Source organism: Erpetoichthys calabaricus, chromosome 14, assembly GCF_900747795.2.
Source record: "Erpetoichthys calabaricus chromosome 14, fErpCal1.3, whole genome shotgun sequence".
Classification (NCBI taxonomy): Eukaryota; Metazoa; Chordata; class Cladistia; order Polypteriformes; family Polypteridae; genus Erpetoichthys; species Erpetoichthys calabaricus.
The window spans coordinates 18162584-18188468 of NC_041407.2; the positions used below are offsets into that span (position 1 = coordinate 18162584).

A 25885-nucleotide genomic window follows, 5' to 3' on the forward strand; every position below is an offset into this window, starting at 1 on the left:
TGATCTTTACTCTCATTTTTTTTGAGACTTTCAAGTTTTAGTACTTTCATTATCTCTAACCTGCTCTGCATGTGTATCGCGACAACGTTTTTGAATTCTTCACGACATTCTACTTTGTCATCTACTCTTTGTCTTTTATTTCCGGCCCCGGGTGTGGTTAAATCTCTTGGCATAAAGTCTCATCTCTCGGGACGTGAAAGTATCTCTCTGAAAAAGTCACATCTCGTCTCATGCTAAAAAGTCTTGTCTCGTCCCACGATTTTTTTTATTATAATAGAGAGACTACATATATAGTAGTTTGCTTTTGTTTCTTGCTTTGCATTGTGTTTCTCTAACACTGCTGCTGGGGAAAAAGAATTGTCCATCAGGGAACAATAAGATTTATATATTTTCCTTTCTATGTAATTCTTGTTATTTTATTTCATTCTGACAACAATTTTCACAAGAATTAAATTTACTAAGGCTTATACATCTGACTCATCCAAACAAAAAAAAGATTCCATTGCTGAAACTAGTTACGGTACAAATTAATGGTAACATAAGATTTCACATATGTTTTCTAGTCAACTCAAGGGCCGATATATAAAAAAAATTAGCGTCTCTCATCTCTGAAGTATTTTATTTTTTCTTAATACACTCAATACTCTAAAACACCTCCTTAAAATATGTAATCACTGTGGTCTCACAGCTCTAGGGATGCTATTCTAATTCACAGCCTAGCAACGTTCTGTACAGAGTTTTCAAGTTTACTCTTGATCAGTGGTGGTTCCCTCACTGGGTTCATCACTTCCTCCCACACCCAGAGATATGCATAAAGTACTGATGAGTGTGTCTACATGGGCAATGTACTAGCGAGTGTGTCCTGGCATTTGCCAGGCATAGCTGTTGTCTTCTGTGAAAAGCAGCTGAAATGGACTATGGCTCTGCATAAACTTGGAATTGATAAATTATGTTTAGAAAAGCAATTTAACAAATGATGGATGGATCAATTACATTTACTAATCTCTCTGTGACACCATAGAGTTTACAAAATACAGCTATTAGCATCAGAGAGTTTGGTTTTCTTAGTGAAGCCATAAAATGCCTGTCAAACAAACATCCATTGCTTTTAATGTGACATAGAGAAAACAATCATAAGATGTCTAACAAGTACAGAACCCAGAATTGTTTACAATCCTTTTTAAAACTGGAGCTTAGTTATGTTAAGTGACTTGCTCAGGGTCATTCAGTGACTCAGAGGCTGGGAATTAAATGATTGCAAACAGTTTATATTAACCCACTGAATTCCACAAATGAGTTCCTGAAAACTTGGGATTTCTAACCATCCATTTTGAAACCTTGGTATTTAGGTATTTTAAATACATATAGTAAATTTCAGTAAGTCTTTAAATGCTTAATAAATTGAAGGCATAACAAAAAGTGAATGCAAAGAAGATGGATACAATTGCTATGTATCTTACTCATCCATCTATTTTCTGAAACTGCTTAATCTAATTTCAGGTTGTATTCTATTTCTTTTTTCCCTTTCTGGCTATTCACCACTTTGCAATGAAAACTTTAATTTGTTTTAATTAAACAATATTACTTACAAACAAAAGGCTAAATATGATCTAGAACACACAGGAAGAATTACATCTCTTGACTGGCATAGAAATGTCCAGGTATTCCCAGAGAAAGAAATAAAAAACATAACTGATGAAATGGTGGCATGGTCTGCTCAGCTCTGGAAAGTGGCCAACACGATCCAACCACGAAAAAGCAGACAAAGAAATGAAGTGATGACCTGATGGGAAGAGTTTTGAAAAGCACTTTGCACATCTGCTCATCCCCTGCCAGTCTGTGAGAACATTTTATTCAGCAACTTGATTTTTTTACAAAGCAAATGATGTAGAATCTCACTAATACATTTGTCATGCGAGTTCCTACCATATTGAAGTCAAAAGAGTACTTGATTGATTAAAACACAGAGATTTCTATGAATAACCTGTTTCTACCTTACTAGCTAAAATATTCCCTTAGACTGTTTCAAATTTAAATGTATATATGTATATAATGTACATATTTAAATGTATACATCACAGATTAAACTACTAGATCAGTGTTATGACAGAGTTATCAAAAAAGCTATTTCCTGCATGAACTGTGTCTTTCTTAAGGAAAAGAGTCAAACACTCTAATTAGTGTAACAAAATCTCTATGACCTTTAGCCAAGTCTCAACACAGAGTGCTGAGAAGCATTGAAACATTTTTAAATCAAATAGATGGTTAGGCTGATTGAAACAATGTAAATAAACTAAATGGAGGTAGTTTTGTTCAGTGTGACAGGAGCTGGACTTGTAGAAGTTGACAGGGTCAAATCTCAGCACTGGCTCACAGGGGTCACAGATGGTGAGGGCCCACTTCCTACTTCCCTGACTCTTGTCTCAAATTAATTTAAACACTGCTTCACCTTAGCCTCTAACCAATTCACACAAGACGCACTTTGTATGGGAAGAGTACTGCTTATGTATTGAGGCGGTAATCTGAAGGAGAGGGCACCTCAGGGTCCTAAATAGAAGAATTACATGATTTGACACAGAGGATAACTTTACTGACTGTGTATGTAAATTGAAGACTAAACAGAAGTAAAATTGGAGCTTTGAGCACATCTGTTTAATTAACATCTGAATAAGCTCCCTTTTCACAAGACCATGCAGTGGAGTTGCAATCTACCTATGGTGTTAATAAATCACAGTGTCCAGTGTGTGACAATACAATATAAATATGAGAGGAGGTCCATTGCTTCAATTCTTTTTCAGAACTAATGCAAAAAATTGAATTTTTAAATAGAGATTTATCTAGTTTATAAGGTTTTAATATTTCCTCAAAAACATTCTTAAAGTAGTTTACAGATCACATTTTTTGTATTTATTTATGATATGGGTTATCCTAGACTGCATGACTCCTCTACTGTGTAATTTTCTATTTGTTTAAACAAGTTTAACAAAAGTAACACTTTCTATAGTGGGATTGAAAATATTTTTGATTCTTTCTTAAATATTAATCTCAAAACCTTTTCAGTTTCTATTGTACAAGGCAGTTTGATGTGCTGATAGTCCATAAAAGACTTTGCTAATGAAACGTGCGACAACAAGAGTTCAATTTACATAGTATATTTGTAACATTTATTCTTCTATTCTTTGAAAATTTATATAAAATACAGGTGGAATCCAGTTGTAACACAATTTATGGGACCATAAAAATACTTTGTTAGTACAGAAATTTCATTATAATGAACATGGAAAAAATATGTATAATATTGTGACTGGGGTCACCAGCAATTCGCCATCTCTAATAGCAGGGGAGCAAGGACAGCTCCGTAGCTGCTCTGCTGCATCTGGAAGACAGTAAACCGAGGGCAATGTAATCAGTTGTCCTCTGCAGGATCAGGCATACCAAATAATATGCTTGTCGCATGATGCTTAACAACATTTAACTCTGGGATCTGGCCTGCTATTCCTCGCACTCCTCCTGGTCTGCCACCATGGTGATTCCGAGCCGCTGGTGATCTTCTAATTTGAAGATGGGAACTAAGGCAGGATGATTGCCATGTCATGATTCCTAACAAATCCTACTTTGAATGAAGTCTTGAAACTGAACCTGCCCTCTCAATGCAGTAATAAAATACCTGTATTTTCCTTGGAAAACTGGACTCACCTTCCCATCTCTCGTGCAAATCTATGACCTAAGCATGACAATACCTTTATAAAAAAAAAAACAGCGCTTTCTAAGCTACAAAAATATATTTTACTTGAAAATGAGACATTAGATGTAACTTTATTTTAACAAAAATACAGGTATGAAAACACAATGAAAATGAGACATTAGATGTAACTTTTTCAGCATAAACTGACGCAGTTTCTCACTTTTTTCGTTGATTGCAAAGTAAACTCTGAGAAGTACTATGAAACTCGAACAGTAAAGTAGCCGCATGCAACACAACTACCCATGTGGATGCTCTGTGGAGCACAGCACTGACTCAGAATTCAGCTATACCTGTATTATGTTATGCCTACACTCTCGCTGAGCTTCGCCGAGAGTTGGCAACAGAATATCACTTTCTTTTGATCTAACAAGACTCTGAGAAAGTTATAGGCATGGCATTAAGAATTTTTTGCATCGCATTATCATCTTTGGTGACCTTTTTTGGCCAAAAAAAAAAAAACATTTGTTACTACTGAAATTTACATTTTGTTAAAACAAAATCTGTTAAACATGATGTTGTATGAACATTTGTCTGGGTCAACAAAAAGTATTTGTTATTCTGAAAATTTCATAACTGTGGTATTTGCTATACAGTAATCCCTCACTTATCGCGGGAGATAGGTTCCAAGGCCGACCACGATAACTGAATTTCCGCGAAGTAGGGACACCATATTTATTTAATTATTTAACGTGTATTTGGACGTTTTTAAACCCTCCCTGTATTGTTTACAACCCACCCTTTACTCTATTAATAACAGGGACAACTGCTAAGCAATATGAAATCGGTAGATAAGTTTACACTTACTGTATAGTGAAGTACATGTAGCAGCTTGTAGGCGGTCATGACGTCGTCGACCTTGTTGCAAAGATTCCTAAAGCAGATTCCATCCAGACTACTGCCTTATCACGTCCACTTGCAACTCGTTTTGCACCCTGGTTAAAGGACACTGCGGCCGTAGATCTTATATGCTTTTCCTCCTTTTTAAATAAAAAGAATCGATGTCCTGCAGTGGTGTAGCTGTTCCCTTCCTTCAGCATATCCATAACTTTTACCTTTTCTGCAATCATTTGCATTTTCTGTTGGTGCTTGGACACGGCCCCTGAAGCATTAGCACGTTAATGATGAATGAGTGAGATGAGACTTCCTGGTTAATGCAACACTCCGTCGCTGAGCCAATCAGCAGCACACAGGAACTTAACTGCGTGCTCTGATTGGGTAGCTTCTCAGCCATCCGCCAATAGCATCTCTTGTATGAAATCAACTGGGCAAACCAACTGAGGAAGCAAGTAGCAGAAGTAAAAAGACCCATTGTCCGCAGAAACCCGCGAAGCAGCGAAAAATCCGTGTTATATATTTAGATATGCTTACATATAAAATCCGCAAAGTCGTGAATCCGCGAAAAGTGAACCGCGAAGTAGCGAGGGATTACTGTAATGGAATTTGACCTGTATATCATATCTAATCTTATTAATTATAAGCACTTAACACTCTTTGTCAGACCATATGAGCCTCATTTTAAACTGTGGTATATGTCTATACAAACCCTGCTCAAGTAAGATCAAACTGGATAGATTTCCTACCTTTAAATTTAATATGGTTATTGTTTCATCAATTTGTTAATTTGACACCAAACTGTGATAGCACCAGGTTATACTTGCAGAACTGACAGAACTTTAGAACAAAAATTGAAAAGAGAACAACCCATTCAGCCCAACAAGCTCATCTATCCCACTCTCCTAGATTGTCCAAAATAACATCAAGACATGATTTAAAGGTCTCTACAGTCCTACTCTCCACATTATTTGGTAATTTATTCAATGTGTCTATGGTTCATTTCATGAAGAAAAAGTTTCTAACATTTGTGGAAAATCTTTCCTTAAATTTCCAATTTTCTTGTTGTTAAAGTAACATCTGGGGTCCACTGTACTAATTCCTTTCATAATTTTAAACACTTCAATTAAGGTTTAAGCTCCTTCAATCTCTACTCATACCTCTTATTGCAGAATCTGCCTAGTTACTCTTTTCTTGACTTTTTCTAGTATTGCTGTGTCTCTTTTTGTAAGAAGACAAAATCTGAACAAAGTACTCCAAGCAAAGCTTCACTAGTGCTTGATCTCTCCTGTACACTGTTTGGATGTTGATAGTGATGTGACCAATATGACTCCTACTCATAAGGTGTCTCTTCAGGTTTCAGACCTACCATTATGTATTCAAATTTAACTTTTTAACTTCCTATGTGTGCTACCTTACATAAACTCACATTAAATTTCATCTGTCTGCCCAAGCCTGTGTGTTATTCAGATTTCTCTGTAACAAAGAATCAGCTAAATTGTTATGTACCCCAACACCTTTGGTACCTGTGTTTGGCTTACTCTTCTACATTAGTTCATAGTCAATTAACTACTTAATTCTCTTGTATCTATACCAATTCCCCTAAACAACACACAAAGTATTGGTATACATTAATCCACTAAATAAAACACTACTTTTAATTATTTTGGGATATAATTTACAGTATTTTGAATTGTGCTTCAAAAGTAGCACTTTAATGATGCTATGCTTATTTCAAAGTTTAGGTTAAGTTAATGAAAATGAGACACGATATTTTATAGATTATCCATATGATAACTCATTTAACCTTTTCTTTTTTATTATTTTCTAGCTCCATTGGAAAAGAAAAGCAATCATTAGAAGAAATGATAAAAAAAAAAATATATATGCTGACGATATAAAATTTGCCACCCGAGTGTGTGTGTGTGTATATGTATATTATATATATATATATATATATTATATATATATATATATATATATATATATATATATAGGGCGGCACGGTGGCGCTGTGGGTAGCGCTGCTGCCTCACAGTTGGGAGACCTGGCGACCTGGGTTCGATTCCCGGGTCCTCCCTGCGTGGAGTTTGCATGTTCTCCCCATGTCTGCGTGGGTTTCCTCCGGGCGCTCCGGTTTCCTCCCACATTCCAAAGACATGCAGGTTAGGTGGATTGGCGATTCTAAATTGGCCCTAGTGTGTGCTTGGTGTGTGGGTGTGTTTGTGTGTGTCCTGCGGTGGGTTGGCACCCTGCCCAGGATTGTTTCCTGCCTTGTGCCCTGTGTTGGCTGGGATTGGCTCCAGCAGACCCCCGTGACCCTGTGTTCGGATTCAGCGGGTTGGAAAATGGATGGATGGATGGATATATATATATATATATATATATATATATATATATATATATATATATATATATATAGTGGCGGGCGGCTGGGAGCTGTGCCCAGCCGACAGCTAGAAGGACCGAGAGAGGGACTATGCCTCCCCCAGACCACGAGACGGCAGCCGCCCTGGCTTGTATGGAGGCCACGGGAATTGTGCATGGAAGCTCAACCCTATAGGAGCCCATGGCCACAGCCACAGGGTCACCCTGACAATTGTTGAGTCCTGGACATCAGCACTTCCGCCACGAAGGATTACCAGGGACACCCGGAGTACTTCCAGGTGCTCATGCGGCACTTCCACCACACCAGGAAGTGCAGCAGGAAGTTCATCAATGGGCACCTGGAGCATGTCTGGGTGGGTATAAAAGAGACTGCCTCCCTCCAGTCAGAGGCCGAAGTTGGGAGGAAGAGGACGAAGCTCAGAGGAGAGTTGTGGAGGTGGTGAGAAGAGGAAGGTGCATTGGAAGGCACGGACCCTAAGGGTGGATGGTGCAGGAGCATTGTGTGCTGTGCGGGACTTTATGGACACTTTTAATTGTAAATAAACGTGTGTGTTTTTGACTATCGGTGTCTGTGTCCGGAGTTGGTTTTCCACAAATATATAATTTCATTAAGGCTTTAAAATCACGTGTTTATATTATTAGGCACCAATGTAGTAGCAGGTGGCGCAGTGGTAGTGCTACTGCTTTGCAGTAAGGAGACTGTGGAAGATTGTGGGTTCGCTTCCCGGTTCCTTCCTGTGTGGATAGCACTTTGAGTACTGAGAAAAGCGCTATATAAATGTAATGAATTATTATTATTATTATTATTGAAGTGTTATCAGTAAATAAGCAGCAGCAAGTCATTTTGAAAACATTCTATGTACTGCAGGTTAAAAATAAACCCATATTGGTACAGTTTGATGTAAATTAATTCAATATTGAGGCAATAAATATAGTATAAATATTTAAAAATGACAAAATACTGATCATGTTTATGGATTTACATTTTATCATCAGAAAAACAGACAACTAATAACACTCTGTTTATTCTCTGTAACTTGCAAAAAATTATCCACAGATCAAAATATTCTGCAATGACCAATTCCCATTGTGTTAATCATTGATAGCTCTATTCTTATTTTGCTTATGAGGTTTGAAAAAGCAACCAAAGATGCCCATTGTTCTACAACTGACCTGGTTGATGGAGTTGGCAGCACAGGAAGCTAGTCCTGTTCCCACTGAAGTAAGCAAGAAAACAGAAAGATCAAAAGGAACTGGAGCCATAATGTATCCTGCTGCTGCAGTTGTGACAACCAATGCTAGTGAGAAAATTAAAAGAAAAAAAAAAATCTCAAACAAAGAAAAAAAAAAAAGTTTACAGATTGAAAATGTGAATTGTTTGTTAACAGGTAAACATTATAACATATTAAACCTTAGTTTATATTTTATTCCTCAAATAACAGCACAAACTCATTCAACTTTTAAATCAAAGAATATGCATTTTAACTGGCTGCACACTGTTTCATTAATTTAAGTTATAAAGCAAAATTAAAAAGGTTGAAGAGCATAGATTTACTATGATATGAAGAAGTATGTTATACTCAACATAAAAAAACACTTTTGTTTACACACAATTGTTGAGTGGCTTAGAAGAAATAAGAAGTTATCATCAGAGGTCAGAGGTTAGACAACCAACCAGGACTAGCTAAGCCTGCAGACCATCCCCTGGGACAGCAGGGTGGGGGTAGCTCAGGGGTTATGGTCTGGGACATAAAACACCTCTGTTATTTTAGATCCTGGAAGACAACACAGAGAGAAAACATTCCTCAGTTTGAACCATTCTTACCAGAAAAAGTAAAATGGTGCTCTATAATTTTTGGTGTTCACAAAAAAAGCATGAAAGTATCCAGATAGTGAAAAAACAATAAATTCTAATTCTTCTATTAGATGAGCCACTGTCATTTTAATAGACACTCTTAACTTCATAAGTCATTTTATCCTAAAGCACAAACAATATGTTTTATAATGATTACAGCATAAAAGTAAATTGAGTACACTGAATGAATATCACATTTATTAAAAGAAAAACATATGTCTACAGAACAAGGAGATAAATTGAACAGTTCTATAACACCAAGACAGTACCTCAAAATCATCTTTAGTACCAACAAGCTAGCATCTTATACTTGGATCTCAACCAAAAAAAACACAGCAGAACATCTTTTCATAGACCAGTGAGAAGCAATGGAAGTGACAACAAAAAGAAGAAAATTTAATTTAAAAAAAACAGTGCATTTAAATGGAGATGAAAAGCTTCACTGAATCTACCACACAAAACAGTCCTGATGTTAATCACATATATATGCTCTGTTCCAGTGCCAACTAAATTCTAAATTTGTACGGTTCAACACCTGTGAAGTACTTCAACACCAATCAAAAACATATAAGATAGCTATTAATCCTTTTAAACCCCTGTTATAAGCTGTCCAGTTTAAGTCTTAGTAAACACACAAGTGTTTTGTTGTCATTTATTCTGTGCTACAAATATACAGAAATCATTAAAGATGTTTTGTGCTCTTATGGAGCAGAACTATAACAACAAGAGTAGCTTGGTTTTCCCCTGTCTTTGGTCTTGAGTAGACAAAAAAGGTAATCTCTAGCCAGGCAGATTGTAACCAGATTAAAGAATTCTATCACACAATAATGGATGCATGATAATGAACATGTTTCACTTAAAGTCCATGAAATGCAGAGAAATGTTTAGTTGATCACAAAATCTGTTGCATTTGGAGTTTCTTATGCCCATTTGGAACCATTTCATTTTTGTTAAGGGCCATTTCATAAACAAACGCAGAGGCACTATATAAGAAAGGGCAGAGAAGGCTCTATCTTCTAAGGAGACTGCATTCCTTTGATATGGGAAGTGACATCCTTCACATCTTCTACAACTCTGTGATGGCTAGTATGTTGTTCTGGGCTGGTAACAACACTTCAGGAGAGGACCACTTAATCAACCAGCTAATTAAAAGGGCAGGCTCAGTTATGGGACATACTCTGTACCCTCGGGAGGTAGTAAATAAATGAGAAAATTAAAACAAAACTGAGTGCCATTGTGAACAATGCTGCACATCTTCTCTGCGACACATTAATACTGAGGACTTTGAGCAAACAAATTATTCAGTAGAAATATGTCAAGAAACACAACTGGAGCTCTTTTGTACCAACAGCAATACACCTGTATAATGTCTGACTATGAGAGCCTCTGCCAAGTCTGAAGTTTTCTTTCTTTTGACATTTCTTGCTGTTTAGTCATTCTGGCATGTGTTCAGGCCATAGTGTGCATTTCAACATTCTGATGACCAGGGTTGATTAAAATATATACAGTGGCATGCAAAAGTTTGAGCACCCTTGCTTAATGTCTGTTACTGTTGATAGTTAAGTGAGCAGAAGATTAACAAATCACCAAAAGGCATAAAGTTAAAGATGACACATTTCTTTAATAGTTTAAGCAAGATTACATTTTTATTTCCATCATTCATAGGCACAGAATACCAAAAAAAATAAAAAGGGCCTGAAGCAAACGTTTGGGCACCTGACATGGTCTGTATTTAATAAGACCCCCTTTAGCAAGTCTCATAGCTTGTAAATGTTTTATGTAGCCTGCCAAGAGTCTTTCAATTCTTACTTGGGGTATTTTTACCCAATTGTCTTGAATGCCACAACTCTTCTGAAATCTATCCACAGATTTTTAATGATGTTTAGGTTGGAGGACTGAGAGGGTCATGGCAAAACATTCAGCTTACGCCTCTTTAGGTATTCCATTGTAGATTTTGAGGTGTGTTTCAGATCATTATTTAAGACCCATCCTCTTTTTAACTTCAACTTTTATTTCTAACAAATGGTGTGATGTTTGCTTCCAGACATTGCTGGTATTTATTTGAATCCATTCTTCCCTCTAGCAATGACATGTTCCCTGTGTCACTGGCTGTAGCACAAGCCCAAAGCCTGATCAATCCACCTCCATGCTTAATAGTTGGAGACATGTTCTTTTCCAGGAATTCAGCTCTCTTTTATCTCCAAACAAGACTTGTTTCCAAAAAGCATCAGGCTTGTTTAGATGTTCATTTGCAACTTGAGCCACTGAATTTTGTGGCTAGGACACAGGAAAGGATTTCTTCTGCTGACTCTGCCATGAAGGTCCTATATGTTCAGGTGCCGCTGCACAGTAGAACAGTGCACCACCAATCCAGAGTCTGCCAAACCTTCCTGAAGGTCTTTTGCAGTCAAACAGGGGAGTTTTGACCTCCACTATTCCTGTTCACTCTCAACATTACAAACTAAGGGAACACCTACCTGAAGATGCTTTGCTGTCTTCTTGTAGCCTTCTCCTGCTTTGTGAGCATCAATTCTTTTATTTTCAGAATGCTAGGCAGTTGCTTAGAGGAGCCCATGGTTGCTGGTTGTTGAGACAAGGTTTAGGAGTCGCAGAATTAATACAGTGATCCAAATTGCATCACTTGGGGTTTCCTAACGATGACTGTGAACAAGCCATAGCAATAAGGAGTTAATGAAGGTCTGAGACCTTGGGAAAAATTATCGGAGACGTCATATATCTTGGGGTGCCAAAACGTCTGCATGGTGATCCTTTTCTTTTTCTCATTGTACAGTACTATTGTACAAAACAAAAACTATACCCATAAAATGCTGAAAAGAAATGTGTCACCTTTAACTTTATGCCTTTTGGTGATCAGTTCATTTTCTGCTCAATTAACCATTCACGGTAACAGACATTTTCAGCAAGAGTGCCCAAACATCTGCATCCTACTGTATACTTTTTAATATATTCTGTTACCTTGTGAATAACAAAGATATTAAAGTAATGCTTTAGAAATAAAATATTGGTCAGTATACAGGATGCATATGTGATTTAGAAAGCAGTTGCTCTTTTAGACTGAAACAGTTGGACATAAAGAATAACTGCTTACTTTAAGCCAGGCAAGCTTTCTTTCTGTAACAGAGGTCAAAGGAAATGTGCTGCTGGTCAAGCATTTATCAGCCACTAAGCAATTTTTTGACGTTTTAAGTGTGTTAAATAAGACTTTGAATTCAGCTAAAGTTGTCAAGAAAAAGAAAAGGAGGATGACCTTCTTAAAATAAAGCTTGCAGGTTCCATTAATCTTTCTGCTGTAAACTGTGCTTGCAACTGTAACCAAGATTTGAGTTAAGATGTGTTTCAATATGCAATCACTTGCACTGTATCTGTAGCGATCTCTCCTAAAAACTCTATAAGTTGACAAAAGAAGGAATAAAGCAGGAAGATAACATTAAATTATGTAGTGGACAACCATGCTGTGAATACAATCCTTTAAAAATACAAAAGGGAGTGTTTGCAATTAGCACACCGATTTACATTTAATTATACCAAAATTCACTTGGTGAAAACAGACACAAGACCTCCAAGTGCTTTATCCACTGCAAAATGATGAAATGCAATTAGAACCCAATTATTCACATTCATGTCCTGTGTATGATTATAGAAAACTACAATCAGAGAAAAAAAAAAGATGAAAAGTGTTTATAGAGAAAACTTTATGAAGATCTTAGTAGTCATTGAAACCTGAAAAAAAAATGGCGTGGATTTAATAAATACAAAGGATCAATGAATCTGAAAGTACATATATAGATTTAAAAAAGTGTAAATGTCAGATATTGAGTAATGTTGTTCGATTCAAGGATGGAATTGCATCACGGGGAAGACAGAGGGGTAAATATAATTGTCAAATCACTTTGAATCAAACAATAATGTCACTTTTACTGATGGCTACACTTTAGTATTCATGTATATACTTAGCTTACATTTACATTATCTGTATCACGAATATTAAACACAATCATTATGAGTTATAATAGAAGTTCATTTTGAAGAATCAAGGTAAAGCACTAGATATTCAATAAAATCAAAAACTTACTTGAAAGTTGTTTTAGTCACCAAAAGAAACAAGGAAACAAATGGGGCATTTGAAAGAATGCCGCACCCAAAAATGACATTTTTTATGTTACTTACCGCATTTAATGTGCAGTGATGACCGAAAACAAAATGTTTATTTTCCAGTTTTCATGTAGATTGGAGATAAAGTTCTAATAGAATAGATGTCTACGGTAACAATGCTGGATAACAACAAACAATATCAAAAATATCCCTGAAAAAATATCACATTACTCATGTCACATAATCCGCATTCAAGGATTTCTCAATTTCCCCACAGGATTAGTAAAGTTTATCTAATCTAACCTAATGTCAAGTCGTACTTCCAGTAGTACGATTATAACCTCCACACACATATTTTGTTACTAAAATATTGTTAAATAAACCATCTCCGGAAAAGACTTTTGTGAGCAAAAAAATAAAGCATGCTAAGATGTGAATATCCATTTCAACTGTAGACCCCGCCTCCTGTCGTTACATTTATATTCGTAGTGGTGAGCCACAACTGGAGCACTTCGGGATTATCTGGGGGAGTGGTGGCTCTGAGGCTAAGGATCTGCACTGGCAATTGGAAGGTTGCCAGTTCGAATCCTGTAAAGGCCAATAGGGACTCTGCTCTGTTGGGCCCTTAACCTGCAATTGCTAAGCACTTTGAGTAGTGAGAAAAGCGCTATATAAATGCAAAGAATTATTATTATTTAGTGGAAGTCTGGGAAACGACACAGGTGAATTGGGCTGCTTCTGGCTGAAGCATCTCAGATATGCATATGTACAAGGTGTATTCTCTTCTTGATAGTGTTTTCAGTTGCTCTTCATAAACTTTTAACCTTTAGTTTTACATGTCTCTCAGTGCTGGCTTTTTGTTGATATCATGTGAAGTGCAATGTTAGTCAATGAGTAAGCTGAAATCTCGTGGTGGTGAAGTGGGTGGTCAATTCAAATGCCTGTCCCGGAATGTTTCATTTTTGTTCATGAGATTGTTTTCTGGAAGTGACTTACTTAATGATATTTTAGCAAAAACAAATGCGTTTAGGACCGCGTGGGCATACAAACCAGATGACATGATATGTATATTATACAAAACAACTTTTTTTTAAAGGACATTTTAATACTGTTTGCTGTCATCCAGCGTTGGCCACCACAGAGGCCTGTTACATTAAGAACTCTGTTATCTCCATTCTGCATGAAAACAAGAGGTTATTTTTTTTTCTCAGCCATCACTAGAAACTACATGAGGTACATAGCAAATAAAGAAAAAAAACATCACTTTGGGTGGAGTATTCCTTTAAGGCAAGTGTTTTATCTTCTTTTTTTTTTTAACAGTTCAAATCTGGAGTACAATAAAATAAGAAATAAAAAAAAAACAGCGGCTCTGAAGCTCAGTGTCTGTAGGTCCATATACGTCCTTTATATACTGTATGTACCATACAGTGGAACCTCGGTTTGCGAGTAACTTGGTTTGCGAGTGTTTTGCAAGACGAGCTAAAATTTTTAATAAATTTTGACTTGATAAATGAGCGAGGTGTTGCAATACGAGTAGGATGTATACACTTTGTCTGCTGAGCATCATGTGATCACAACTGAGCTGATGGTTCTTCTCTCTCTAGCTGCGGGATTGTGGGCAATCGTCTACTATTCTCAGTCTTAGTTGGTGTGCCTCACTCATATAGTCAACATCCTTACGTGCGTATACTGTTTACTACAGCATTGAGACATTGTGTGTGTGTGCTGTTACGTGCAAGTCCCCGTCTTGCACCCCAAAACACGAAGCCGAGCCTCAGTACTTTAGCAACACCAGCTTTATTCAGCTTGAAACAGCAACAGCGCGGTTATTTATTGTAGCGGGATCTGCCGCTCTCCTATACACAGACACAGCAGTCAGGCAGGGTCGTGGCCGCGCATTTATAATGTTCCTTGTATCACCCATTGACGGCAGGCGCTTATAGCATGTCCGTGATCTTTTCGGATTTGCTTTTACGGCGAACTGCTACAGCACTGGGAGACTGCGATTGCTTTGGGACACTTTTCCGCGTGTCGTCCCGTTGGGTGGAATCCCACAAAAGTTTTAGAAACTCACTCACACCAGCCATGATTCTTTTCAATGGTAAAGTGCAGGTTAATTTGTTTTATGTATTTTTACTTTATATTTTGTATTAATCATTTTTATATGAATTCGCTTTGATACACGAGTGCTTCGGACTGCGAGCACGTTTCTGGAACGAATTATGCTCGCAAACCGAGGTTCCACTGTATATGTCTTTGGAGAGCTTATCTTTAAACAGAACGATGAGGAGTCAACTGTAGAGCCAAAAACTCCACATTTAACAAGAAATGTGTCTATTATGCTGTGGGGCCAGAGATTATGCTGATGATGACAATGATGATACTCTTCTCTACAGTTGCTTTAATGTGCAAAGTTAAACTATTGTTCAAAGCCAAGGAGAATTCTATTTCTTCTAGTGTCTCTGTCTATGTCTGTTTGTTGGCTTCAAGCTGGATACTAAGTTTTCTTTTCCCCGATAGCATGTACCAACCTGCACAATATAACATGGGGATGCATGCTAGAATTAATGTTCATTGACTTTAAAAAGTATCAAGAAAAGTATATCACACCATTACCAAAATTCTTTTAAGATGCAGAAGCTATAAACAATTTCAAGAGACTTCTCAGACTAGACATACATTCTGGGGTATTATTAACTTTTTCCCCTTAATAAAGGCAAGTCATATATACATTTTTTTTCCTCCACACTTTACAACAGTGAAAAAAGTATAAGATGTGTAAGTCAATAGCATATGTGCATGACGACATGTTTCATAAATAAAAGGGTCATTAGCACTATGAGCACTCTCAAGTTGTTATCAGCGTATTTTTAAAAGGTTTCACTTTGTGTGCTACCAGTAATTGTTTAATTAATTGGAAACAATACTCAGACAAACCGTAAGCAAAAGTGTGGTTGAATCCAGAACTTAAAACATTTGCTCCATGTGGTTTGCATGTAATGTGATCATATCCATGTGCCTCATATTGCTTTTTTTGTCAGCTTGCAAAGTGGTTTGGCTCCAAACCAGGTAAACACTTTCTCACTTCTCTGGAATCTCATGCCAGTTTGAAAAAAGGTGGGCTGTGCCCACGACTGGAGTGCTACTGTTAAAAGTCTTTTTCAGACAACTAAAAAACCCTGCATTAAATCCTGAGATATAAATGCTAAATTAGAAGTGTAAACTTGTGTCATTTCGGGGCATCACACATGAAAAGTTGTGAAGAAAGATAGATAGCCAGTTATGTCTAAATGAGCCCCAAGTGTGAGTCTTTGCGCAAAAAAAAAAAAAAAAAGCGCAACGTTAACGTTTTCAAACCTGCTTACTCCAGTTCTGTGTCAAAGAGGCGCTGGAGCCTTAGACAGAGGATCAGTTCATTGCAGAGCCCATTCATGCATACATCTAAAGAAGACAAATTTAACCTAACACTCAGGTCTTTGGGATGTGGTAGGAAAAAAACTGATAATCCAAAGACAAGGGGGATATGTGCAAAACTAACAGAAAGAGACTGTGTGAGGAAGTTGACTTCAGGATGGCGAATCTGTAATACAACTACACATACTAAACACTATCCACGAAGAAAGCTATTAGGACATTTTAATTCAATGAAAGGAAATATTAGCAGCTTAAACAAGTCTGCTATCTACCACAAAAGATAACATCTAGTGCATTCAACTATAGAAATCATAGTCTAGAGGACTCAGGCAGCATTTCTGTAATATATAAAACTATTTTACAGTCCCTCCCTTTCAAAAATCCAAGAGGACAGTGGGAAAAAAGATCTCTTACTCAATATTTCAGAAAAGGAGTGGAAAGTAGCAATGCAGAGAATTCACTCGAGCTCCATATGTGCAAAGCATAGAATTATTCAACTTAAAATTATATATTGAGCACATCTGTCTCATTTAAAACTGTCCAAAATGTTTCCTGGGCAAGATCCAACTTGCAAACGCTGCAATCAAGCTCCAGCCTCACTGGGTCACATGTTTTGGGCCTATATCAAATTAACATCATTGTGGACCAAAATCTTTAAATGCCTTTCAGCCAGCTTGGATGTCACAATCCCTCCTAATCCACTAACAGCTGTGTTTGGTGGGCTCACAGAGGGGCTTAAAGTGGACAAGGACAAACAAACTGTAATGGCCTTTACTATACTATTAGCACATAGACTTATCTTGCTCAATTTGAAGAATCCTAACTCACCTATTCTATGTCAGTGGGTAACTGATGTTATATACTATATGAAACTGGAAAAAATCAAATTCTCACTTGGAGGATCTGTGCAAAACGTTTTCAAAACCGGCAGGATCTAATCAATAACATATTAGAATAAGCATTTAATTTGAGGAAGCAGGTTCTCTCCCCTCTTTTACTCCATTTATCTTTATTCATTTATTATTTTATCTATTCATTTGTCTTTACTAGCATAAAGGTTTACACTACTGGCCTAGCTCTCTTTCTCAGGGGTGGGGGTTGATTTGTTTCGAACCTGTATCTTTTTTTTTCTTTTTGTAAAACTCGAGTTATGTGTATGGAGTGTTATTTGATTTTAATAAATTCAATAAAATTCCAAAAAAAAAAAAAAAAAGAAATCATAAAAGTTAGATTGCCTTAAATTTGCTTAAAATATTAAGATAGATAGATAGATAGATAGATAGATAGATAGATAGATAGATAGATAGATAGATAGATAGATAGATAGATAGATAGATAGATAGATAGATAGATAGATAGATAGATAGATAGATAGATAGATACTTTATTTATCACATTTCTCAATTAATGATGCCTTCTGGATGTTAATGTTTATAAGACAATCACCTATCCATTGAGTTTAGAAGTCATTCAATCCAATTCAAGCTTATGGGGGACCGGAGCCTCTGGCAGAAGACAGAAGCCAATGCCATTAAGGCCAGCCATAGGAAACGAATGCCCGAAGTTAAACTGTCAGTTTAGAATGTTGTAAAAATGTAGTAATTAGGCAGGAAAGTTTCTCAATAAAAATTAGTCCTCACTTTCAGAAGATTCAACAGAAAGAAAATGTTAAATACACTTTCTTTCTACATAAACAAGAGCTAGCCGAGGACATTTATCGCTTACGTTCTTGAAAGATATTTCTAAATTCCTTCCAAAAAAAGCAAAATTAGAAAGCAGCAGCTGCTTCCTGCTGCCTGGCTGTTGGAATGTGTTATAAATGCTTCACATACAAAACCTCACAAACTGACCCTTCTAGGAGTGTTGCAGCATCTCCTGTCGGCTACATGCAGCGATGCTCAGAGAAAAATATCCTGCCAAAGGTCCAATTTTCAGAATTGCTCAATATTTTTTACATTTGGAGTTTTGTCCTTTTCCTGATTATTTCCAATCTGAAAGTAAGTATAAGCATTTGGATTGACAGTCAAAGTGGTACAGGGGTTAGTACAACTTCAGTCATCAGCAATGAACTGTTCACTAACTGCCCAGGTTAGATATCTAATGCCATGCTATCATGGTGAAAAAAATCATTTGGGAATACAAAATTTCTATTTAATTTCCTTAACTGTTTAAAAGAACAGTGCTTATTAATTGTCTTCTTGATTTCTCTTTCATTATTCTGAAAATCTTCTCCAGTATTTTCAATTAACATCAAGAGGCAAACAGGAAGGAAGTTGCAATTTCAGAAGTGATTTCTTCATTAATATTTTACACTTATTAAGAAAAACATCACTTAAGCATTAGCGGGCCATACATTTTCCTCAGAAAGCGATGGATTTTTCATTTTGAGTCTGGTTTCATTTTGTCAATACAAAAAAACGAACACTTAGGCAACATTTGCTTTTTTTTTGCCAGATAAAATGGAGGAAATAGTACAGGGACAAGCTAGATGTAGATTAGGTGAACTGGCAATGCTAAATTGGCCCTCATGTGTGTTTGCCCTGTGATACACTGGTGCCCTGTCTAGGGTTTGTTCCTGCCTTGCACCCTATGCTAGCGAGGATTGGCAACCCCCATGACAGCCATGGTCTAGATTAAGTGGGCTAGAAGCTGACATGACAAGCTAAATGTTTATTCCTACATATGATTTTTGCTTCCAAGAGTTTCCTAGAGCTTAGAGAAGTGTGACCACTCATTTCGCAAGTATTCAGGACAAAAAAGCCTTGTTAAAATCTACAGGAAATTGTAAGAGTGTCTCCACGTGGGTAATACAACTTAACTGCTTTATGAGTTGAGGGCACATAATGCATCTATTTATAAACTAGATTTTCCAGTCACATAACAGAGATAAAAAACAAAGCAAAACAGACATAATTTCTTTAAGATAATAAACACAATTATAAGTATGCTAAAACTAACACTCTAACGCGATTTGACAATGTGTGCTGAAAAAAAAAGGGAAATAAGTTATCTTTAAACTTTTAGTAAACACATTTCAGCAATCTCAGAAAAAAAGGAAGACAACGTGTAATTAGTAACTTGCAATTCTTTTTTTACCATGCAAAATTACAGACACTACAACAAGAAAAATTGAAGAAAAGAATATTGCAAGAAGAAAATCCTGATAAAACAATACATTAGATATATTAGAACAGGCAATTAGAACATTATGACAATTTTAAAGAGAAAGGGCTTTTCAGCCCAAAAAGCTTGTCTAGCCTATTCACCTAGATTGTGTAAAATAACATCAAGTCATGATTTGAAGATCCCTAAAGTCCTACCACACTACTTGGTAAGTTATTCCATGTGTCTGTGATTCTTTGCATGTAGAAACAATTTACAACCTTTGTGCTAAATCTCTCAACAAGCTTTCAATCATGCCCAGGTGTTCTGGTTGCAGAGATTCACTTCAAAGTAACAGTTGGGATCCACCACACTAAAATTCCCCTCATCATTTTAAACACTCTGGTCGTGTTCTCTCTTAATCTTCACTTGCTTAAACTGGAAAGGTGCAATTCCTCTTCATAGCTCTTATATCTGTCTTCTTAAACTGAAAATGCCCAGTCTCTCCTCATAATTCGTATCTCTTATTTCCACAATCAGCCTGGGAACTTCTCTCTGGGCTTTCCCTAGTGCTGCTATTTCATTTTTGTAATATGAACACCAAAACTGTATACAGTACTCTAGGTGAGGCTGCATTAGTGCATTATATAATTGGAAGTTATGAAAGCTGTGGAAAACAAAACATTCACCACGACTTAAGTCCACTTTAATAATACTAATAATAATTCTTTGCATTTATATAGCGCTTTTCTCACTACTCAAAGCGCTCAGCAATTGCAGGTTAAGGGCCTTGCTCAAGGGCCCAACAGAGCAGTCTCTTTTGGCATTTACGAGATTCGAACCGGCAACCTTCTGAATGCCAGTGCAGATCCCTAGCCTCAGAGCCGCCACTCCTCCTTTTCAAAAAGTACCTGAAACAGTACTGGACCAAAAATTAATTTTACAGCTTGAAGCTAAAGGCTTCAGACAAAATGTACAGGACTGAATTTTAAGCTGGTTAATCAGGCAAACAGTGCAAATAGACAATGCTCTGCAAGAAGTGCTATCATGTGTGAGGTGCCTAAAGGGTCTCTGTTCAAACTGCTACTCTAATTGATTTTAATGACACAAAGATCAAAATAGTGAAAAAAATTAACTTTGTAGATGACCAAAAATAATTAGAAGAATGGTGAATAATGAGGAGACATAAACATACCGTATATACACGCAGAAAAGTTCTCTCTTGGATAAGTCAGGGCTTGATTTTACCATATAATTTCCGGTATTTTATAATGTCGGTCGTATAAGTCGAATGCGGAAAACTCGCGCTATTGGTCCAAGAGATTATGATATGCTATCGTCCACCTGAGAGAGTAACCACGGAGCACATAGCCTTTTTTTTCCTATGTATTGTGCCTACGTGACCACACAGTAATACCCAAACTATTCTGAAGCGACATTTGCACCGATTTGTGTTTTTTGTATCTCACACCCTCATACACCTTTATCATAAGAGCATCCCTTATCTACGATGAAGTGTTTCATCAGAAGAAAATATGAAGCTGGTTTTAAATAAAAAGTTGTTGGAAGTGGCGAAAGAAATTGGTAACTGCGCTGTTGCAACAAAATCTGATGTGTTTGAGAAACTGAAGTGAGATTGGAGGAGGCAAGAAGATGTCAAAAAAAAAAAAGTGTCGCATTTTTGAACGGGCATATAAGTCGGAGTCTGATTTTATGATCAATTTTTCGGGTTTCAGGACCAGACTTATACGCGAATATATACGGTAATTTAAAAAAAATTGGAGAGTCTTTAAAATGGGGGCAGACTACAATTTAATGAAGACATATTAGATTAGATTCAAGCAGAGAAAAATGGTGACATTTGTTACAAATACAAAATGGCAACACTGTCCTACAAAAGCAATCCCTGAAATCAATTTAAGGATTTTTACGTTGTTCCTCCAAGAAACACACAGAAAAAAACAGGCAAATGAAAATGACGTTATTTTGCAAAAAAACTGTTGAATATAAATTGTGGGCACAGTAATCAAACCTGAAAATGCACTAATTACACTGCATCAGGATTACCGTGTACAGTTTTGGTCACCAGACTACCTAAACAGCATAGCATCTCTAGAAGCTATCCAGAAGAGAACAACCCAGGAGTAAAGATCCCATCCGATTATGACAGAATAAAGGAAGTAAACCTCTTTAGTCTTCAGCAGAGGAGGTTGCATGCTGACCACGCAAACCATCTCACTAGCGAAGTTAACAATGATTGACAAAATACTGAATATAATAAATGTCCAAAAACATGTCTTCGAACTTTTTCACATATTAATAAAACAAGCCTAGCAGAATTCTTTCAATTAAACAATGAACAACAAACTCAAGAACACTAGCAGAAATTAGCGAGAAGTGCATTCAAGGAGGAAGCCAAGTAGCACTTTTTGCACACAAAGAGCTGAAATAAACTGGGAAAACAATGCAGTTGAAATAGCTTTTAAAAAGTACGACATATGATGACGACATATTGGAACAACTAAACTATTAGGTAGGCTTGAATAAGCTTCAAGGACTAAATATGAGGGGTATTCAATTATAAACAGGAATTTTCATGCTCTGTTCTTATAAATAGTGCTAGGTAGACATGAATCATTGGACAAACGCATGCATCTTTGAACTTGTCATTAGTAGTGCTAGCTGCTCTGTCCCCCCTTCCTGTCAGTTGTAATCAACATGTCGGAGCAGGAGGTACATAGTCTTGCGCAGCGCATTATTGTTCAATTTTTGACAAATGAAGGAGTCATTCCATCTCAGATTTATTCAAGACTAAAAAACAGTTTGGGGATGAGTGTCTCTCTCTCTCTCTCTGTCTAAAGTGTATGATTGGTGCAAGTCATTCAGAGAGGAACTATCATCTCTTCGGTCCACTTAAGGAATTTCTAGGAGGGAAGAAATTCAAGCCGAATGAGGGGTATCCTTCAATAAGGGTAAACACAACAAAATTATTACAGAAAATCTATTAGATAAAGGCAATGATTGAACGTATAAAAAGGCGAAAGCAAGAATATTAAAACATCCAATTAATTAATGCATGAACTTCTAACAAACTATTTCTAAAGCTCTCTATATTTCGTTGTTTTCTGCTCTTACTCATTGTTGTGTTACACTTGAAGCTGTAGATTATGTGCAATGCCACGTAGATATTTTATTATTATCTACTATTATTATCTATCTATTATTATCTAAATTATCTACGAACGCCTTTATTCGCCGCGCTCAATTGAGGTCGCCCTTTTGAAGCTCGCCTTTATTTACGCGTGCCTTTATTCGCCGCGCCCAATTGAGGTCGCCCTTTTGAAGCTCGCCTTTTTGTGCGCGCCCTTATTGAATAGAACCGAATGAGGAGGTTATTGACACTGTGCAAGAATGGTTCAACATGCAGTCAAAAGTCTTCTACTCTTCTGGGATTTAGGAGTTTACTGAGCACTGGAACTAAGTGTATTGCAGTGGCAGGAGACTACACAGAAAAATAGTGTGTAAGTCGTTTCACTGTATTTAATAAATAAAGCATAGCTCATAAATTCCTGTTTATATTTGAACGCCCCTCATATTTTACTCTCTTTTCTCAAACTTCCTAGATTATTGTTGGACATTATTATAAACAATATTTTTTCAGTCATTAGTTTGCTGATGACATTGTGATCTGTAGCGACAGTAGGCAGCAGGTTGAGGAGACCCTGGAGAGGTGGAGATATGCTCTAGACAGGAGAGGAATGAAGGTCAGTTGGACCACCATGACAGAATACATGTGTGTAAATGAGAGCAAGGTCAGTGGAATGGTGAGGATGCAGGGAGTAGAGTTGGAGAAGGTGGATGAGTTTAAATACTTGGGATCAACAGTACAGAGTAATGGGGATTGTGGAAGAGAAGTGAAAAAGAGAGTGCAGGCAGGGTGGAGTGGGTGGAGAAGAGTGTCAGGAGTGATTTGTGACAGACGGATATCAGTAAGAGTGAAAGGGAAGGTCTACAGGACGGTAGTGAGACCAGCTATGTTATATGGGTTACAGACGGTGGCACTGACCAGAAAGCAGGAGACAGAGCTGGAGGTGGCAGAGTTAAAGATGTTAAGATTTGCACTGGGTGTGACGAGGATGGATAGGATTAGAAATGAGTACATTAGAGGATCAGCTCAAGTTGGACGGTTGGGAGACAAAGTCAGAGAGGTGAGGTTGCGTTGGTTTGGACATGTGCAGAGGAGAGATGCCAAGTATATTGGGAGAAGGGTGCTAAGGATAGAGCTGCCAGGGAAGAGGAAGGCCTAAGCGAAGGTTTATGGATGTGGTGAGAGAGGACGTGCAGGTGATGGGTGTAACAGAGTAAGATGCAGAGGACAGAAAGATATGGAATACGATGATCCGCTGTGGCGACCCCTAACGGGAGTAGCCAAAAGAAGAAGAAGGTTAACTTCTCTAGTAAGATGGTTTGATTAATGCCAGCTTGAACATTTTTTTGACCCTGACAACAAGAATGACTTACAAATTAGAGTACCTTGGAATGACTCATTTTTATATGTACCCAACCAAACACTTCCTTAATAAACAAACAAACAAAAAATTATGACACAAACTTCCAGGGTACATTTAAAATTTACTGAAATGCTGTTAGCAGTTAGCAAAAAAAAAAAAAAAGACCCCTAGTATTTCTCAGAAAGGAAGCTTTGGATTAAAAGTTTGTGCAGGTGTGATTTCATCTGGTCATAAGCTAGCTAATTATGTTTTGGATAATTATACACTAATGGAAACTGCAAAACAACACCTAGAAGGAATCTAGTTTGGAATCCAGTAAAACAATATGGTAAAGACAGAGAGGAGACAACGATATGATTAAAGTCTCAAACTGAATGAAGCACTGCCTCACGATACAGTATAGCAAAGATCTCGCCACTGCCATTAATAGGTGGTGTTCACAGCACTACGGAAATGGTTATTTGTGTTATTGCGTAATATGTGAAATAATCTTCATGCCTGGTAGACACTGCTGTGTATAATTTGTTCAGTTACTCATCAAATATAATGTCACAATGCTATCTTGAAAATAAATGCCTTACTCTCAGCAGTCAAAGTACCTTGAGTTCTTTTGCACAAATGAAGGTAACTGTGAGATTGGTCAATGAATCAGTGTGGCATCTGTTGGACCGTAAGCAATAGAAGAATGGCAGTGGTGAAACAGAAGCCAAGTCCTTGGATGAAGCTTTTGATTTGTCAGTCAGGCTACCTCACCATTCTATCCTATGGTCATGAGCTTCAGTTAGTGAACCAGGATGAGGTTGTAAGTACAAGTGGACAAAAATTATGTTCTAGCATTAGTCTACTGGGTGTATTCTCCATGAAGGAGGAACTTGGCAGTCTGGGATGACCTCTGATTAGTGCTACTACTTCTACTACCTGTTAGCAAACAACTGAAGTTATCTGGACAGCTAATGAGGATGTGTCAAGTGAGATGCCCACTAAGAGAAGGCATCTCATAATGCAGACACAGAGCATACTGGCCTTGAGCTGCAGACTGTTGCTAGGGAAACGGAAGTCATACCTGATTAATTTAATCTGTCATAAAACCATAAAAGCAGATCAAAAATAAAACCAGTGTTCCTAAAAGCTCTTTTCTTTCATTGACACTAACTATAATGTTCACAAATCTCTCAGTTAAACCAACCTGTTAGTTTGATTTTTGACAGGCGTGCATAAATGCCAGGAAGATCTTCTAGATGCACCCGGATTTCTTTCCATTGCTTTACTTCTCCTGACTCATGTGTTATTTCAGAGACCACAGTCGAAATATTTTCTTCCTTTTTCTCTTCACTTGAAAATGTTACAGTGGATGGATCTTGGCTGATAGCTGGTATTTGCTGGACGTGATGAATAACCGTTTGCTCTTGTGCCAAATGCGGCCTTTCTAAAAGTGGAGAACCTAAAGGCTCCTGCTTAGGCTTTGCATGCTGACATAAGCCATTGGACATTTTGGTAACATACTGGGAAAGAAAAGAAGCAAACATAAAGTTTGTCAAAATAGTTAAAAAACAGAATACTTGATGTCATTAAAAAGAAGATTCACAATACATTAAATGGAATATGGTGGCCAAGTACAGTGAACATTATAATAAAATAAATCTAAATAAACGTAAATACTTAACATGGGGCCCAACCACCTCTGAGATCAAAAGAGGCAGAATGATCCAGTAATGTATGGTAATGTCCAACTGATTCGGGAAGTTAGCCAAACTATAATTATTGCTATATATAACATGCTACCATGGCTGTTTCGTTTGTCTGCCCAGGATTTTAAATCACCTGTAGCTCTATGAACTATTGACCTGAAATTTGGTACACATATACTACGTGACGCCTACTATCCGCTTTCAGGGTGATGATTGACCTCTAAGGTTATTCCTCTTT

At 37.2% G+C, this 25885-nt stretch overlaps 1 protein-coding gene across 1 annotated transcript in view; it reads right to left on the reverse strand.

The window, feature by feature from the left end:
* LOC114664449 (protoheme IX farnesyltransferase, mitochondrial) overlaps positions 1–25885 on the reverse strand; it is a 170995-nt gene that overhangs the window by 128602 nt on the left and 16508 nt on the right. The window contains exons 3-4 of the mRNA XM_028818528.2: positions 25146–25461; positions 8138–8262 (exon numbers count right to left, since the gene is read on the reverse strand). Of these exons, the coding sequence (XP_028674361.2) occupies positions 8138–8262; positions 25146–25461 (441 nt within the window). The remainder of the gene's footprint in view (positions 1–8137; positions 8263–25145; positions 25462–25885) is intronic.